This window comes from Lampetra fluviatilis, chromosome 38 (assembly GCF_964198595.1).
Source record: "Lampetra fluviatilis chromosome 38, kcLamFluv1.1, whole genome shotgun sequence".
Lineage (NCBI taxonomy): Eukaryota > Metazoa > Chordata > Hyperoartia > Petromyzontiformes > Petromyzontidae > Lampetra > Lampetra fluviatilis.
In genome coordinates this window covers 827,610-847,099 of record NC_136312.1, presented here as the reverse complement: position 1 = coordinate 847,099, position 19,490 = coordinate 827,610, and the positions used below count along the sequence as shown (strand labels likewise).

The window sequence follows — 19,490 nt, the reverse complement described above, 5'->3', positions numbered from 1 at the left end:
TCTTGCACACGTTGCGGAGCGACGCCATCTTGTCGCTGCCGCGCGTGTCACCATCGGAGGAGGACGGAGGAGCAAGAACCCGCAGCCGTCATTTAACAACGGTCAAAGAATTCTCAATCGGCAGCGATTGGAGCGCATTCGCCTGCCGGTTTTAAGCGGCCGTACGCTCCGCCATGTGGACGGACGCGGAGGCCCTGGAAGTCTTACCAACACTTCTCGACGACGAGTCCATCCGGTTCTTCCGCTCCATCAAGGCAGACAAGAAGAAGACGCTGCAGGGTGTCTTCGAGGAGATGGCGGATGCGTACTAGCCTCCGGACGACGCCCATCGGAGATTTGTTCAGCGCCAACGGGCGCCTGATGAATTTGCCGGTGGCCTACAGAGGCGCAGTTCTGGAACTGGCGATGGCGGCATACCCCGAGACGGAGCCCGATTTGTTGGAGCCCCTCGTGTTGGGCAAAATGCTCGAATTATCTAGAGACCTGGGGATCCCCATGCCGGTGTGCAGCCATGATAAATTGACGTCCCGTGCTGTGGCTAAGTGCTTGGACGCTCAATTTAATCTCCGACGCTGGAAGCAGGTGTCGGCTTGGACGGGGGGGCCCGTCGTTGAAGGCGGTGCTACGGGGTGGGATCCTACGAAGGCGATCTACGTTCCTGACGACAAGGGTCCGCAGGAGTTGACGGCCGCCTCCGCCCAGTGGCCTGCTCGGGGGGGGACGGGGCCGAGGTCCGTGCCACCGGCGCGGGAGCGTCGGGACAGGGGGGGTGCCGCGCGTCGGAACGACGTGGAGTGTTTCCGCTGCGGCCGTAAGGGCCACTTCGCCAGGGACTGTTGGGCTCGCATTCCGGGGCCGCCCCAGCAGGAGGCCTCGACCACGGACGCCGCGCGAAAAGACCCACCAGTACAGGCAAGTCGGTGCGCACCAGACACCCGGCAAGGCCTGTCACCTCATGCATCACCATCGCCGCGCGGTCCGTGTGTCGTTAACAACAAGGTGCCTCCGGTTGACCCGTGTCGCTCGCTGACGCAATGGCGCCGATTGGCACGCAGGGTAGTTGCGGCCGCTACGGTGTCGTCCACGGTACCGGGTTCTATTCAGGGGGTCGAGGTGCGAATTTTGGTGGACTCCGGTGTGTCCGCGACCATTATTTCGGATGTCATTTTCCATCTTTTGGGCATTCCGCCAGGGAGAGTGCGAGCGGTTTATGATTCATGCATAGCGGCGAATGGGGGAAGTATGGGCATTGTGGGCCAGGTGGACGCCAACATATCCATCGGGGGGGTGTCGGCTTCAGGGACCGTGTTGATCTCTAGGTCCCTTGCGGTACCCTGTTTGTTGGGGACTGATTTCCTGGCAAAAATGCACATTCAAATAAGGATTGATCAAAACTGCATTGAATTACCGGGGGGGGCGTAAAATTTCGTTCCTACCGTCGCCATGGAGCCGGTCTGCCCCTGTTTGCCAGGTGCAGGCACTGTCCGAGGTATCTGTTGACATTCCACCTGGTTCGCAGATGCTTATCCCGTTGAGATATCGGAAGCCAGTACCTGGCGTTGAGGGAGCGGCGGGGGTTCTGTTATCGCCGTCCACGGCTATAACGGGCGGCTCGGCGCTGGTTGGGGCACAAACAATTGTCCGGCCGGGCCAGCCCCCGTTCTTACAGGTACTAAATGGGAGTGCAAAGAATGTCAGTGTCCCGGCTGGAACGGTTGTGGCTCTCGCCACGACCGCGCTCACAACCCATGACAACCGGGTCTGCCGGGACATGGTAGGGGGGGTTTTGGGGCCAACGTGGCAGGATGACCGTTGGGTTGCCGAGTTATGTGGAGAGAATTCATCCCTGACCAGAGAGCAACGGTCCGCGCTTCGCGCGCTGTTGCTAAGTTATTCCGACGTGTTCAGCTCGGATGATTTTGACTTGGGACGCACCTCCCTGCTTTCCGACCACATTGATACGGGGGATGCCGCTCCGATTCGGTTGAACTCACATCGGTTGAGCCCGACGGAGCGGGATCAGGTTCGCGGGGCAGTGGAGGACATGCTAGCCGCTGATATTATATCCCCGTCTAACAGTCCATGGGGCGCGCCGGTAGTCCTTGTGAAAAAGAAGGATGGGAAACTGCGATTTTGCGTCGATTTTCGGAAATTGAATAAGGTGTCCGTCGCAGACGCGTACCCACTTCCGCGTATGGATGATTCCCTCCATGCCTTGTCTGGGGCGAAGTTTTTTTCAACATTGGATCTCTCTTCGGGATTCTGGCAGCTTCCCCTTGACGAGTCCTCGAGGGAAAAGACGGCTTTTCGCACGCCGCAGGGACTGTTTCAGTTTAATTGCCTCCCGATGGGCTTGAATGCGGCTCCCGCCACTTTTCAGCGGTTGATGGAGCTGGTGTTAACGGCTCTGCAGTGGGAAACATGTTTGATTTATTTAGACGATGTCATCGTCTTTAGCCGCACATTTGACGAACATTTGCAGAGATTGAAGACGGTTTTTGCTAGGATGCGCTCCGCAAATTAAAAATTCAAATCGAAAAAGTGTCACCTACTGCAACGATCCGTGCGTTATTTGGGACACATAGTCAGTGCGGACGGGGTGGCCACGGACCCGGAGAAGACGGCGTGCGTCCGTAACTGGCCAACCCCGGCCTCGGTTGGGGACGTATGTCGCTTCTTGGGGTTCGCCTCATACTATCGCAGGTTCGTCCCGAACTTTGCTATGATCACTAGGCCCTTGCACCTCCTTACGGGTAAGGGTCGGAGGTTCAGTTGGGGTCCGCCGGAGGAAGCGGCGTTTCAGGGCCTACGCCATCGGTTGGCGACTGCGCCGACATTGGACTATCCGGATTTTGATAGACCGTTTATTCTGGATACGGACGCTAGTGACACTGGGATTGGGGCCATTCTGTCACAGTCCAAAGGCGGCGTGGAGCGCGTGGTAGCCTACGATAGCCGTGTGCTGTCCCCGGCAGAAACCCGCTACTGCGTCACTCGCCGCGAATTATTGGCTATTGTCCATTTTCTCCGCCAATATCGGCCGTATCTTTACGGCCGGTCATTTATTGTGCGCACGGACCATGCGGCTCTGCAATATGCCCTGAGGGTTGACCAACCATCTGGCCAACTGGCACGATGGTTGGAGACCCTGCAGGAATTTTCCTTCGACATACAATATCGGAAGGGGTCGCGTCATGCGAATGCGGACACACTTTCCAGATTACCGCAGGGGTCCCCTTGCGCTTGCGCGTCGGGTACGAATAGGTGTACGCCGGTTCAGCTACTCCCTCGGCCTGTCGTGTCAGCTGTCGAGGTGCCTGGGGCTCCGGTGTGCCCAGGACCGGCCGATGGGGTTCTGAACCTGCCGCGCTCGGTATGGATTCGCGAACAATTGCTTGACGACTCGTTGGGGGCTTTACGGAGTCAGGCTGCGAAGGGGGCGGGAAGATTGCTGTCCAGTGGGACGCCGGGGGCCGCTCTCCGGGATGGTTTGCTCATGTGGAGAGAGGGATTGCATGACCGCTGGCGTCTGGTGGTACCGTCGTCGCTACGGTACCAATTGATTCGGACTCTGCACGGCGACACTTTATTACATCTCGGGGTGCAGAAGACTTTGTTAACATTACAGCAAGACTACTTCTGGCACGGCATGACGACGGATGTCGTCGGACACATTCGTGCGTGTCCTGGGTGTGCCCGGCGGAAGCCGCCTAAAAACCCTTACGTGCCGCCGGTGCAGTCTATACAAGTGTCTCGAATAAACGAGTTGGTGGCGCTGGATATTTTGGGACCTTTCCCGCCATCCGCTAGGGGTAATAAATATTTGCTGGTCGGGGTGGAATATCTTTCCCGCTGGCCGATGGCTTGGCCCTTACCCGACCAGTCGGCGGCGTCTATCACGGACGCCTTCCTATTTGGATATGTGATGGACAAAGGGGCGCCGGAGAGGCTACTCACGGATCAGGGGCGAAATTTTTCTTCCAAATTGTTGGCAGAAGTGTGTGCTGCTCTGGGAACCAAGAAGGTTCGTACGTCTCCTTACCACCCGCAGACGGATGGCATGGTGGAACGCCTTAATCGGACGCTGTCGGCCATGCTATGTCACACGGTTGACGAGAAACAAGCTAATTGGGACTTGCATATACCTGGGGTACTCTCCGCGTATCGGATGACGCCTCATGCGTCCACTGGGTATTCTCCATTTTTTCTCATGTATGGCCGCGAGAATGTGCCGCCGGTGGAAGTACAGCTGAGTATGGGGGCGAAGGGTCCTGTTAAACCCCTCCCCGAATACATTCAGGACACGGTTCGACGCGTTGCCGAGGCACGGGAGGGGGCCCGGTTGGCTAATGCCAAGACTCAGGCGCGAAACGAGCGTTGCGCCCGGCGCTCAACTGGTACATGCCCCTGGCGAGTGGGGGACATGACATGGCTGCACTGCCCGCAGGTGCGGCCGGGGACCTCCCCTAAGCTTCATAAACCATGGCAGGGGCCGGTTAGACGAAGAGAGCTAACGGGAGCAGGGAGAGGCTAGCTGTGAAAGGGGCAGCAGTGACGCTAGATAGCGGGGCAGCGGTGTGGCTGCAAGGATTGCCTGACGGGGCAGCAGGGAGACTGCATATTGGAGCAGCAGGGAGACTGTATAACGGGAGCAGCCGAGGGCTGTGGAGTGGTCGTCGAGCGGGACGCGGGCCCGAGCGAGACGCCGTGGTATCGAGATTCAACGAACCCAATAAAGGACAACGGAGATCGACATCTGAGAGAGAGTCCTTTATTACACACGCATCAGAGCATTCATAGCTGGGGGTGACCCGCTATATCACATATAAACTGACGCTATATCAGTCAAAAACTGACGCTATATCAGTCATAAACTGACGCTATATCAGTCATAAACTGACGCTATATCAGTCATAAACTGACGCTATAACAGTCATAAACTACGCTATATCAGTTATAAACTGACGCTATATCAGTCATAAACTGACGCTATCAGTCATAAACTGACGCTATATCAGTCATAAACTGACGCTATATCAGTCATAAACTGACGCTATATTAGTTAAAAACTGACGCTATATCAGTCTTAAACTGACGCTATATCAGTCATAAACTGAGCTATATCAGTTATAAACTGATGCTATATCAGTTATAAACTGACGCTATATCAGTTATAAACTGACGCTATATCAGTCATAAACTGACGCTATATCAGTCATAAACTGACGCTATATCAGTCATAAACTGATGCTATATCAGTCATAAACTGACGCTATATCAGTCATAAACTGACGCTATATCAGTCATAAACTGACGCTATATCAGTTATAAACTGACGCTATATCAGTTATAAACTGACGCTATATCAGTTATAAACTGACGCTATATCAGTCATAAACTGACGCTATATCAGTCATAAACTGACGCTATATCAGTCATAAACTGAAGCTATATCAGTAATAAACTGACGCTATATCGGTGTTTGAACATCTTAATACCTCTTGCTTTATTGGCAGAAAGGGTAAAACCTATTCTTATTTTTCATACTTTGAAACTGGCAAAAAGGCATCCCGTGATATGGTTGGTGGTTTGTTCCCTGGGCGGGTGCTCCGTTCGCCTCGTTTTACGCACATGGACAGCTATCTGTAAACTACTCAACTATTTTGACTTTACCAGGTGTAAGCTGCTGTGTAGCTCTTATTCAGAAACGACCCTGGCCATCGGAAATGACAGCTCGACGAAGTGGCTCGTCACGTGGTCATTTATAGCAGCCAAATATTCTAAACGGCTGATGTTGATTCTGAATGCGGAGCAAAAAACTGGAGGACCCAGAAAAAAATCTACGTGACCACATGGAAAAAGACACGCAAACTCCTAATATACAGCAGGCGTCAGGGTCGGGATCAAACCCACGACCTCCTCCATACCAGGCGAGGTAGATAACATTTCCCGGCCATCGTGGCTGCCACTAGGAGTCCCCCCCCTACTGGTTAGACTGCAGCTGGGCCCCTGCGGATCACTGCTCCAGTCCTGTACACGCCTCTCCTGCTCCACTCAGGCAATTTAAATCTCTATTGGAAAATCATCTCTGTAGTACCGCTTGTTGCTGTGTGTTAGTTTGTTGTACTTCCCCCCGCATCTCCGATAAAGCACAGTTGACTACAGTTGGCTACGTACGCTGCGGAAAAACCTCGGTGCCTCGGGGCCTCCGGGTCTCTGGGCCTTTGGGTTCACCGGGTCACCGGGTCCCCGGGTCTCGAGGTCTCTGGGTCTCGGGGCTTCGGGGCCCCGGGGCCTCCAGGTCTCCGGGCCTTGGGGCCTCCGGGTCTCCGGGTCCCTGGGGCGGTGGCGGTGGTGGCGGTGCGGGGGGGGGGGTGGGGGGGGATGGCACTCACGTCGCGCAGGCGGCGGTGGTAGTGGTCGAGCTTGCGCTGCAGCTGCGCGATGGTGGTGGATGACTTCTGGTTTTTCTTCTCGAACACGTGCTTGATGCGCGCGCCCTGCTGCCGGTCGGCGTTGTGCGACAGCTTCAGATACTCCGCCACATTCTCATCGCGCGCCTCCTGCTCGATGCGCATCCGCTCCGTCACACGCAGCACCTGGTGGGGGGGGGGGGCATGGCGTGCCTTTGAGTCGCTCGCGTTCCATGTCCCCGGGATCGGTTGTGAGCAACTGTGCGACTCGGTCACTTGAACAAATCAAACGAGCCGAAACTCACCGGTTCTGGCGAGGCGCAATGAGCCGCTCACTCTCGCACACATTCACTCACGCTCGCTAACCTTCGCCCACGCTCAGCCACACTCATACTTGCTTGCTCACTCACGCTCACTCGATCACCCACGCTCACCCTCACTCACTCGTTTGCTCACACTCAATCACACTCGCTCACACACACAAAGATCCCCCCAGTATAGCCTTAACAGACTGTCGGAGCAAGTGCTGTTAGCAAGCACCTTTGAAGGCCGGCACGGCACATGAGGGGGTGGGTGGCCAACACCATGCCCGGCCACCTTTGTTTCCCCAGTGGTGATGTTCACACACTGCACCAGATACTCATTTGGGGCTGAGTCAACCTAGAGGAACCCACGACTGGTCACCGGCTTTTGCGACCACGAGCGTGAATCGACCTCGGGTCGCCGGGTTAGTAGGGCAGCGCGCCAACCGCTGCGCCACCGCTCCCCAACTCGCCCACTCTTGCTCACCCAGGGCACCCCCCCCCCGCCGCACTCCCCACCCCCCGTCCCCCCCACCCCCACCCTCCGCCCTCCACCCCCCGCCCCCTCCACCCCCCACCCCCCCACCGCCCACCTTCTGCTGCAGCTGTTCGAGGGCCACGACCCTCGTCCTGTGGGGGTCCCCGGTGAGCCCCCCCAAGTCCACGCCATCGGCGCCCCCCGACATTGCGCTTCCGTCTGAGCCGGCGGAAAGGGGCGCCATGTCCATGCGGTCCACCTGGGGGGTGAAGGGTGAGGGGGTAAGGGTGGGGAACGGAACAGACCCGTGACATGACATCGTCATCTTGTTCACACGCGACATGACATCGTCGTCTTGTTCACACACAAAAGGTGAGTTAGTGGATGAGTGAGTGAGCCGCTGTGACCTGTGGTGTGGTGAGTGAGTGGGCGAGTTTGTGGATGACTGAGTTTCTGTGACCTGTGGTGTGGTCAGTGAGTGGGCAAATGAGTGTGTGGACGAATTAGTGGCTGAGTGAGCTTCTGTGACCTGTGGTGTGGTGAGTGAGTGGACGAGTGAGTGAGTGGGCGAGTTAGCGGATGAGTGAGCTTCTGTGACCTGTGGTGTGGTGAGTGAGTGGGCGAGTTTAAGTCAAGTTTCCTGGCTCAACAACTAGAGGCTCGCTTAACAAACGGTGGTTGGCAGCTTGTGTTGTCACATATGGGTGAGCGCGTGCGTGTGTGTATGTGTGCATGGGAAGGAGTGGTGGCGCAATAGTTAGCATGCTTGCGCTACGAACCCGGCGCCCAGATTTCAATTCCCGCTCGCGGCCAACACCGGTGAAGAATATGCAAACTGGTCCTGGGCCTCCCCAAGGTCGACTTAGCCTCAAATGAGTACCCAGTGCAGTGTGGAAATTTCGCGACTGGGGAGACAAAGGCGGCAAGGGCGTTTTGGCTACCCACTCCCTCGCATGCCGTGTCGACCTTCATAGGTGCTCGCTATCACGACAAGACCCAACAGTCTATTAAAGCTATACGGGGGATCTTTGTCTTTGTGTGTATGTGTGCGGGCAGAATGCGATGTCGTGCGAGTTACAGAAGTTAAACAAGACGAAGAAAAAAATCCCCCATGTAGCCTTTAACAGGCTGCAGGGCCAAGTGCCGTTAGCGAGTAGCACCTATGGAGGCCGCCACGGCACACGAGGGGTGGCTGACCAGCACCACACTCGGCCGCCTTTGTACTACTGATATTTACACACCGCACGAGGTCCTCATTGAAGGCCAAGTCGACCTAAGGGAGGCCCTATACCGCTTCAGATACTCATCACCGGTGTTTGCGTTGAACAGGAATAAACTTTGGGTCAGCAGCGGGGCTCATAGCGCAGTGCGCTAACCGCTACACTACCGCTCCCCATACACAGCAACCCACACAGACACACGCGCCGGGACACACACCGCTCTGGCACACACGGCACACACACGCCAAGCCATTACACCGACACTTGATCTGCGGGATTAGATAACAAACGCGTGTGGCAAACGACTGCATTCATGCACAAAGACAAAGATCCCCGTATAGACTGAACAGACCATTGGGGCAAGTGGTGTTAGCGAGCACCACCTATGAAGGCCGGCACAGCACACGAGGGGGAGGATGGCCAACACCACGCCCGGCCGCTTCCGACTCCCTAGTGGCGATGTTTACACACTGCACCAGGTACTCATTTGAGGCTGAGTTTACCCAGGAGAGGCCCATAACCGGTTCAGATAATCGTCACTGGTGTTGGCCGTGAGTGGGAATCAAACTGGGGTCGCACAAAAGACAAAGATCCCCCATATAGCCTTAACAGACTGTAGGGGCAAGTGCTGTTAGTGAGCACCTATGAGGTCCTAAAACGGTACACGAGGGGGTGGGTGGCAAGCGACATGCCCGACCGCCTTTGTCTCCCCAGTGGCGATGTTTACACACTGCACCAGGTACTCATTTGAGGCTGAGTCGACCTAGGGGAGGCCCATGACCGGTTCAGATAATCGTCACTGGTGTTGGCCGTGAGCGGGAATCAAACTGGGGTTGCACGTACGCACACACACACAACAACCTTGAACACACTGGCAGAAAACAAATCCCTCTTAAAGCCTCTTGCGAGACTGTTGGGCCAAGTGCTGCGCGCGAGCAGCACCTATAAAGTATTAATCTATATATATAAAAGGGAAATTTGTGAATGTGTGTCTGTTCGAAATGTTTAGCATACTTCCCGACATGCAACAAACTTGAAATTTGGCATGAGGGTAGTTTCCAGACTGAACACAATGCAAAAAGTATAAAAATAGACTTTAATATTTTTTGGGGGGGGGGGGGGGCGCAATAACAGCAAGTGAGCGGTGACGTCACATCTCTGTCATGTCACCCGCATGCGGCAGCGTTACGCAGTGTGCCTGCTGACGTCACGCACCCCCCCACCCAAACCCTTCGTGTCGGCCGTGTATTAATCCAAGACAAGAATCCAAGTCCCGGGCGAAGCCGGGTAGTAAAGCTAGTCTAACTATAAACTGTTTTTTTTTATATTACCAGTCTTTGCCCACAGAGCTATGAAGCTCGTTTTCAGAAGCGACACTGGCTATCACAAATGATAGCTCAACTAAATGGCGTATCATCATCATCGTGAAAATTTATAGCAGCAGCCAAATAAAGGAGGGAAAAACCGGAGAACCCAGATAAAAATCCACGTGACCACGGGGAGAATATGCAAATATAGAAGCGAACCCACTTGTACCAAGTGAGGTAGTTCATATCTTGCCACTGCACGGTGCATCGATGGAGGGGGTGGTGTCGCCAGCACCATGCCCTTACCCCCGATTAGCAGTTCGATGCGAAAAAAGTTCAACATACATACATACATAGGGGAGGCCCAGGACCGGTTCAGATAATCGTCATTGGCTGCGAAAGAGAATCGAACGCAGCATGCGAACTGCTCCCCACTCACACACAAGTGCGTGAACACGCGTATACAACAACAACAACTACCATTTGCCACTTATAATCGGTCGTAACGTACACCACGACACTTGTGCCAGGCTAGGTGCACTTTGAGGCCACGTTAAGTGTCGAAGGCTCGCTGGCAGGAGGTCACGGGACAGACCCAGGTGCCATGGGTAGACTGACAGATGACCGGCAGATGCACGACCTGTGCCCCCTGCTGTGGGTGGAACCTGGTCAACGCTGACTGGGACCACTGTAAGGGGGCTGTAGAGAGAGTGGCGATTCGAAATCCTGCGATACCGGAATGTCATCACAGTTGTGTTGGCCTCCTTACTGCAGCCGCCAACGAGTGCATCCCCCGAGAATACCTGGAAAGAATCCACTCCCTGCTCGACAAAAGAGACCCAGGACCTTCTCCGACAGGACAACCGGTCGGGCAGCCCACAGGTCGCAAAGGCCCCGCGAGAGTCTTTAGACTCAGACGGACGCCAGCGGTGGACTGAGTGCGTTGAAGGCCCTGGAACTTCACGCACTCCAGCCGCCCGTGCCTAGGCCCTACTACGCCGCCTGGGTGCTGCTAACCCAACAGAAGATCGGACCGCTCGAGTCCCGTCCAACTCCACGGCCCCCAGACTCGTGGAGAAGGCAAAAGGACCGTTTGACAGAAAACACCGAGCGAGAGATCCATCGCCGATTACACCACCAGACAATGGACCTTAATTCCCACCGCCATGAGCGCAGAGGAAGCGAGAGAGCGTCTGGCTGCAATGAAGATCAAGGATGCCGTCAGAGATGGCATCTCCCACCCAGAATTCCTCCATCACTTAGGCCCCAGGGGACTCCAATGGCTGACAAACCCTGTACACCAAAACCACGAACACTGGATGCATCGCAATAGCATGGTGGGAGGTGATGGGCATTGCCATAATCAAACTGAGCAAGCCAACCGACGACCCGGGAAGCTACAGGCCGATATCACTCCTGTGCACGACCTATGAACTCCTGGAACGCATCATCATCCTCCGGAGAATCAGCCCCCCCCCCCATCGAGTCAGTGATCCCTGAAGAACAAGAGCGGGATTCCGGCCCGGACGCAGCTGTTGCTGCAAACAAGTTTTTGCCCCGGATTCCAGAAGATATCCAAGACCGACGCGAAATTCGTGGACTTGTCATCGGCCTATGACACAGTCTGAGTTAAGGGCTTTATGTTCAAGCTCGCAAGGACCATTCCTTGCCTCGAAACAACACGCCTGATATGGACGATGTTGAGCAATAAGCGACTGCGTGTCTACATGGGCAACAAAGCCGACTCACCCCGATTCCTCAACAATGGATTGCCACAAGGTTCAGTACTCATGCCAACGCTCTTCAATGTCTACACGAGCGACATGCCACCAACTGGGTCATGCACAATTTGTATATGCGGATGACCTTTCCCTGGCAACGCAAGCAGACACTTTCAACGACGTCGAATCCACTCTGAACCAAGACTGAAACAGTTTAACACGTAGGCTTTCACGACCAATTATTATCAATAAAGGTATATTTTTAATAGATCGCGTAAATATAAATGTCGTTAAACCCACCACCGGACACAGCTATTTAGTAAGGTTTGTCATGCAAACAAAACATGACAGTAAATTACTACTTCAGCACACTGCTGTGTTGGAGAGTAAATCCACAATATTTACAATTCGAGTACGACGTTTCTACTAACGAATTGGCACGTTTTTGTTTACGTGACAAATCGTATTAATTGGCTGTGTCGGGTGGTGGCGAGTTTAACAACACATTTATATTTACGCAATATAACCCCTAAAAAAAAACCTTTCTGGAAGACCTAAACAACCAAGGAAGGATATTTCTGGAAATGGAGGCTCAAGTCAAATCCCCACAAAACAGCAGTCACTGCATTTCATCTTGATAATAGGAGCGCCAAGCACATCGACCAGCACCACCGAGTGCGAGTATGCACACTCATGCATGCATACTTACACACTCACGCACTCACACACATTCACAAACACGGACGTACACATACGTGCACAAACACGCACTCACACGCCAGCTCCTTGCTGCCCAAAGCTCACAATAATTGACAAACGCAGCAGAATTTGACACGCATCCTCATCACAGCACTATAGTGGCTCACCAGCACGGCTCACCGGCGTGAGTGTGGCTCACTGGCGTGAGTGTGGCTCACCTGTTCGGCTTGGGGCTGTAACCGTAGACAGGGCTCCGGATCGTTAATAATGCATGGAAACTTAGTCAGGCACACACACGCACACACACTGATCCATACGCACGCACACACACTGATCCACACGCACGCACACACACTGATCCACACACACGCACACACATTGATCCACACACATGCACACACACTGATCCACACACACACTGATCCACACGCACGCACACACACTGATCCATACACGACCACACACACTGATCCACACACACACTAATCCACACACACGCACACACACTGATCCACACACATGCACACACACTGATCCACACGCACACACACTGATCCACACATGCGCACACACACTGATCCACACACACGCACACACTGATCCACACACATGCACATAATACAACAACCGCCATTCGCTTGTGCCAGGCCATGTGTACCTTGAGGCCACGTGAAGTGTAGAACGCCCGCTGGCAGGTCACGGGACGGACCCAGGTGCCACGGGTCGAATGACTGAGATGACTGAGATGACTGGCTGATGCACATCCTGTGCCCCCTACTGTGCCAACTTGCTGTGCTTTAGCCACCTGGCGCTCTGCTCGTTGTTGTGAGCATCGCTTATGTGCCCTCACGAGCCTTCTCCACAGAGGCCGATATTGACACCGCTGGTACCAGTCATCGACAAGTCCACTCAGCTCCACATCCTCCTGTACCACATCACTCCATCTCTTCTCTATCCCGTGTCGCGCCCGTTTAGCCCCATCTATCCGGCCGAACAAAAGCTGTTTAAGCATGCGTTGACTGGGCATGCGGGCTACATGACCCAGCCAACGCAACCTTGCCTGCCGCAGGAACTCCCCGATGTGATTTTGTCCAGATCTTTCAAGGATTTGTGAGCTCCTCACACAATCCAGCCTGGTTAAACCCAGGATGGATCGTAGGCAGGCCAGCCTAAATGTTTCTAACCGGCGAAGATTTTCCATTCGGGGGGTCCACGTTCCACAAGCGTAGAGAAGGGAGGGAATGACCGTGGCCGAGAAGACCTGAAGCTTCGTGCGGAGCGACAGACCAGGTAGCTTCCACACAGCGTTACGCAACCGATGAAAAGATAATGCCGCTCAACTGATTCGGAGTGAGACCTCTGCTGTCAAACCGGAGCCGGTCATGAGCACACTGCCCAGGTATGGGAAACTCTCCACTCTCTCCACAACTCGTGGGGAACAAGTGGAACGGACCGGAGGGCGAGCGGCCAAGCGAGCGGGTGAGCGAGCAGGCGAGCGGGTGAGCGAGCAGGCGAGCGGGTGAGCGAGCAGGCGAGCGGGTGAGAGCGAGGGTGCGGGTGAGTGAACGAGCGAGACAGCGGCCGCCCCGTGGCCCCCGGCTCGCCGCCCACGTCTGAATGGGCTCGCTGCGGCTGACTGGCAGGGAGCAGCCGAGCGCGACTTGGGTGGTTCGCGGCGCTCCCCCGCGCCGCGCTGGCACTGAGTAGCAACGAGGGAGTGCTGCCCCCTGGTGGCAGCAGACGGGGTATAGACTGCTAACATCAACCACGTGAACACCAAGCCGGACGTAATGCAGGTCACACCAACGCACTCAGCCACCCACACACTGACCCACCAGCCCACCCACCCACTCACCCACGCACCCATTCACTCAGCCAACATCTCACTCATCCACCCACGGCTACTGCAACATCTGACCGTGTCCCTCGAGTGCTCGCCGAGCTGCATTGGCTTCCGGTTGCCGAACAAATACATTGTTGTAAGGTCGCACTTATTGTACACAAATTGCTTGCCACGATGAACCATCACGTGAACTCCGGTGATACTCACAGCAGCGGCTTTTGTCTAACTATCGAATAAAGATCACATCGGTTTAACACGTCGGCTTTTGCGACCAATATCATCCATAATATAGTTTTTTTTTTGTTAGATCACGTCAATATAAATGTGTCATTAAACCTGCCACCACCCAACACAGCCAATTAGTAATGTTTGTCACGTAAACAGAACATGCCAATTCGTTACCAGTATAGCACACTTACTAATTGGCTGTATCGGGTGGTGGCGGTTTCAACGACACATTTATATTTACGCGATCTAACCCAAAAAAAAACCTATATTATGAAAGACCACATCACGTCACCGCATCGCGAACTTTTAGATGCGCTTCTGTGAAGGCCACTGGAATTATGCACTTTTAAATCATCGAGATTGACAAACTCATCTCTTTAGAACTCCTTTTTGTGTACTCTTTGGGTCTTTCGGTAAAGTCACGTAAATAGAAAAATAATAAAATAAATCACGAGGTTTCGATCGCAACACGAGCAATCGTCTTCAGGTCAAAAAATACAGCAGCCGGACTGCTGAGGCAGGAAGAAATATAGCGAGAGAGCTACTGCAGCCAAAGGTGATACAGGTTTGAGATGAGTACAACCCAAGGTTAAGTGGGCGGGGCTAGAGATGGAATTTGCAAGTAAATGTAAGAGATTAGCATGCCAATCTGTTAATGTAACCCCATAGCTACGGTGCTGAAGACGCCATTGTATTGCTCGAGATTAGAGATGAGCATGTCAATGTGAGACAGTTCCCGCAGCAGCGGCTGTGTTAATGAGAGACATTCAGCCGATTAAGCAACGAGCGCCACCACCGCATCGAGGAAAAGGGAGCAGCAGCTATGTTAGTGAGACATTTAGCCTGTTAATGTGAAGACATTTAACAAGGTAATGTAACTCAGAAGAGTCGGAAATAACTGTTAACATAGGCAGGTAGGATGGAAGCATCACAGCCAGTTATGACGTTACATGGTTAATAACGTCCTTCCAATGGTTGCTCAGTTGTGCCCATCTTCTCGGTTTAAATTGTGTTGTGTCTGTGTTAATATATCTGGATGGCTTCATGAACAAATCTTTGTTGATAGCCAGTGGGTTTGCATAGTACCTTCGTCTTGTGTTAGTTTGTTGTCCTTCCCCCGCACTTCCGGTGAGCACGGTTGGCTACGTACGTCGCGTAACAAGTTCAACATACATACAAACACAAAGATCCCCCATATAAACTTAACAGACTGTTGGGGCAAGTGCTTTCAGCGAGCACCTGTTAAAGCCGGTACGGCACATGGTGGGGTAGGTGGCCAACACCACGCCTGGCCGCCTTTGTTTCCCCAGTTGTGATGTTTACACATCGCATCAGGTACTCATTTGAGGCTTAGTCGACCTAGGGGAGGCCCAGGACCGGTTCAGATAATCGTCACCGGTGTTGGCCGTGAGCGGGAATCGAACCCGGGTCTCCATGTTCATAGCGCAGCGCGTTAACCGCTACTCTACCGCTCTCCCCACACCCACACACCCACCCAAGTACCCACCCAAGCACCGACCCACCCACCTTGTCTCCATCCTCTCCGGACGACCCCCCTGCCCCGTCCAGCCCTCCAGGCGGCCCCCCGCCCCCCACCGCCGAGTCGTGCCCCCCCCCCGTGGAGCGCGGCACCTGGGGACTCACGCCGGGGGACGGCCCCTCGGGGGGGCCCACCCCGACCCCCCCGGGCCCCGCCCCGCCCCCCGGCGCGCTCAGCGACGACGCGGATGACGAGGAGGCCGGCGCCACCGCCGTGGTGGCGGCCGACGAGGGGGAGGGGGAGGAGGAGGCCACGTTGACGGAGGCGGTGGCCGATGAGGAAGCGAGCGAGGAGCCGGAGCCGCCCGACCGCGAGGCCGAACGCCGGCCAAGGCCTGTGGGCCGCGAGCGGATCTGCTGCAGCACCTGGGTGGGGTGGTGGGGTGGGGGGGTGGGGGGAGGGGCGGGCAGGGGGAGACAAAGGTGGCCAGGGTGGGGAGTTCTACTCAGGGTCTCTCGAAGGGTTTCATGAATCTCATTATCGTACACTCCCGCTCGCCCCTTGCCAGCCCACTCACCCGCTCTCCCGCCCGCCCGCCCACCCATCCACTCACGCCCCCACTAACCTGCCCGCCCGCCCGCCCACCTGCCAACTCTCGTCACCTTGTTGAACGCGCTGGGCCGGGCGGGCAGCTCCCTGAGCGACACGGCGTACGACACGCGGTGCAGCTCGGGCGAGCGCTCGCGCTCCGCATGGCCTGGGGCCGCTACGTCCAGAGAACCGGTGCCGCCACCACCGCCGCCGCCACCCGCTCTGCGCCGATGACTCTGGAAGAGGTGCTTGAGGCCGTGTCCGAACGGCGTGGCGGAGTGAGACGGCTCGCCGCCGTGCGCCGGGCTAGACCGGCGGGAGGTGGCCGATCGTGCAGGGCTGGGCGAGTGGCCGTCGGCGGGGCCCCGGTCCGGCGCCGTGGCCAGCTCACCATCCCGGCCCTCCGGAGAGCCGGAACGGCGAGCTGGCCATGCCGAAGAACCCGCCGCACCGTCACCCACTGACTTGAGGCGCTTCATCGCTGGCGCACGGTTGGGAGCGGCCACTCCTGGGAACAGCGGCGACAGCAGCAGAATCGTAAGCAGTAGCGTGATCATTAGCACCAGCAGTAGCATCAGCAGTATGAGCAGCATCATCCGCAGCATCATCAGCGGTATCAGGTTCGCTGGTAGGTTACGGGAAAGACGCAGGTGCCATGGGTTGACTGACACAATTACTACTACTGTCATCACCACAATCATATTTACAATTACCATCAACAAGTCAACACAATTTCTCCCACCACCATCACCATCACATTACAAAACCACCACATTAACACCACATCACCATCACCAAATAAGGATAATTATTACACACACTATCACCACCATCACCATGCACCCTATCACCATGATCATTACTACCACCAAAACGCCACCACCATCGCCATAACATTACATAACAACCACATTAACACCACATCACCATCACCACCACCACATAAGGATAATTATTACACACACTATCACCACCATCACCACATCAACACTACATCACTAGCACTATCACCACAAACACCATCACTACCACCATCGCCACACCATCACTACCACCACGTGACAATAACCACTATTGCCACATTACCACTGCATCATCATAATCAACACCACATCACCATTAACACATGCGCACGATGAGTAACCACCCTCACCACATCAACACATAAGCACCACCATAATATTAACACTTATCACTATCACCGCAATCATCACCACTCCCATCAAATCAACAAAATCATCAACATCACCGCACTAGCTCTAACATCATCACCACAATATATATCAACAAAAACATTACCACATGACCACTATGACAACATAAATCCACCACTATCACCATCACCACATGAACACCATCACATCAACACTTCATCACTACCACCATCCCCACATCAACACTACATCACTATTACCGTCACCACATCAACACTACATCACTAGCACCATCACCAACACCATCACATCACCACACAATCACAACCGCCCAGAGGTCGCAAACGGGTTTTGATTCCTTACCCGGTCGCACCAGGGTCGCAAACGGATACCCGGCGACCCGATACCCGGCCGGTTACGGGTAGCCGGGTATCGGGTACCCGATTGCGACCTCTGCCACCACCACACCACCACGTCGTCATCACCACCATCAGCGCCTTCAGCACCACGAGCAGCTCCCTCACCGCTGTTGCCGCCAATCAGCGACCACCCCACAACGAACAGCGCGGTCGGTCGGGGGCCAGGGAGCGAGGGGGTTAGCGAGGGGGTATCAGAGAGTCTCCCCTCATCCCAACTCACCCACCCCAACTCACCCACCCCAACTCACCCTCCTCACCCACCGATTCACCCACTCCTTCACCTGCACTCACCCACCCACTCACCTCACTCACCCCGACTCACTCACCCAACCCAACTCACCCCGACTCACTCACCTGCACCCACCCACCTCACTCACCCACCCACCTCACTCACCCACTCACCCCGACTCACCCACCCACCCCGACTCACCCACCCACCCCGACTCACTCACCCACCCCGACTCACTCACCCACCCACCCCGACTCACTCACCCACCCACCCCGACTCACTCACCCACCCACCCCGACTCACTCACCCACCCACCCCGACTCACTCACCCACCCACCCCGACTCACTCACCCACCCCGACTCACTCACCCACCCACCCCGACTCACTCACCCACCCACCCCGACCCACTCACCGACCCACCCCGACCCACTCACCCACCCACCCTCACACTCACCCACCCACCCTCACACTCACTCACCCACCCACCCTCACACTCACCCACTCACTCACCCACCCCGACTCACTCACTCACCCACCCCGACTCACTCACACACCCACCCCGACTCACTCACCCACCCACCCCGACTCACTCACCCACCCACCCCGACTCACTCACCCACCTCACCTCACTCACCCACCTCACCCACTCACCCACCTCACCCACTCACCCACCTCACCCACTCACCCACCTCACCCACTCACCCACCTCACCCACTCACCCACCAACCCTCACACTCACCCACCCTCACACCCACCCTCACACTCACCCACCCACTCACCCACTCACCCACCCACTCTCACCTTCGCTGACGTCTCCTCTCACTCAATGGAGGCGGCAGAGGCGGTGCCGCTACCGCGGCTCAGCGCGGGGCTCTGCCCGGGCCCCCTGGTGCTCCTCGTCCACCTGGGGTCCCCTCGGCCCCCCTTGGGTCCCCCTGATGCCCTGGTGCCCCCCCCCCCCCGACCTTGGTCCCCCCGACCTTGGTCCCCCTCGGCCCCCCCTGATACCCTGGGCCCCCACGAACGAGACCAGAGCCATGGAAGGGCGGAACCCAAGAAACGAGTGACGTCATTGTAAACAAGACGTGACGTCATTGATGTGGTAATCCAATATATGGTGACGTCACGAGCATGACTTGACTTCATGGCGTGGTAACCATTCGTGACGTCAATGCAGATACAAGTACGGTATTGTATACACTATGTTGAACTTTCTTTGCACTGTATGTAGCCAATCGTGCTCATTATCAGCGCGACTGTAACAATAAAAATGGCGTGCGTGTTACACTCACGACGAATGTGGCGCAATTGCACATAACTCAAAACACGTGACGTCAATAGCGCGACAGCCGCAAGGCGCGTGACGTCATTTACTTGGAAAGTCACCGCAGTCGTGACGACATCT

General features: G+C 55.4%; 2 protein-coding genes across 2 annotated transcripts in view; both read right to left on the bottom strand.

Annotated features, from left to right (window-relative positions):
* Positions 1 to 15,815, bottom strand: part of LOC144945544 (transmembrane and coiled-coil domains protein 1-like) — a 40,911-nt gene extending 25,096 nt beyond the window's left edge. Inside the window, exons 1-3 of the mRNA XM_078874002.1 lie at positions 15,739 to 15,815; positions 7,309 to 7,452; positions 6,396 to 6,599 (exon numbers count right to left, since the gene is read on the bottom strand). Of these exons, the coding sequence (XP_078730128.1) occupies positions 6,396 to 6,599; positions 7,309 to 7,443 (339 nt within the window). The 5' untranslated portion in view covers positions 7,444 to 7,452; positions 15,739 to 15,815. The remainder of the gene's footprint in view (positions 1 to 6,395; positions 6,600 to 7,308; positions 7,453 to 15,738) is intronic.
* On the bottom strand, positions 8,666 to 19,047 carry LOC144945667 (uncharacterized). The gene is made up of 5 exons (XM_078874234.1): positions 18,887 to 19,047; positions 16,354 to 16,790; positions 15,739 to 16,116; positions 10,490 to 10,541; positions 8,666 to 8,682 (listed from the first exon to the last, which is right to left on the bottom strand). The coding sequence occupies exons 2-5, from the start codon at positions 16,759 to 16,761 to the stop codon at positions 8,666 to 8,668; spliced, it is 855 nt and encodes a 284-aa protein (XP_078730360.1). The 5' UTR covers positions 16,762 to 16,790; positions 18,887 to 19,047.
* Positions 19,048 to 19,490: the final 443 nt, after the last annotated feature.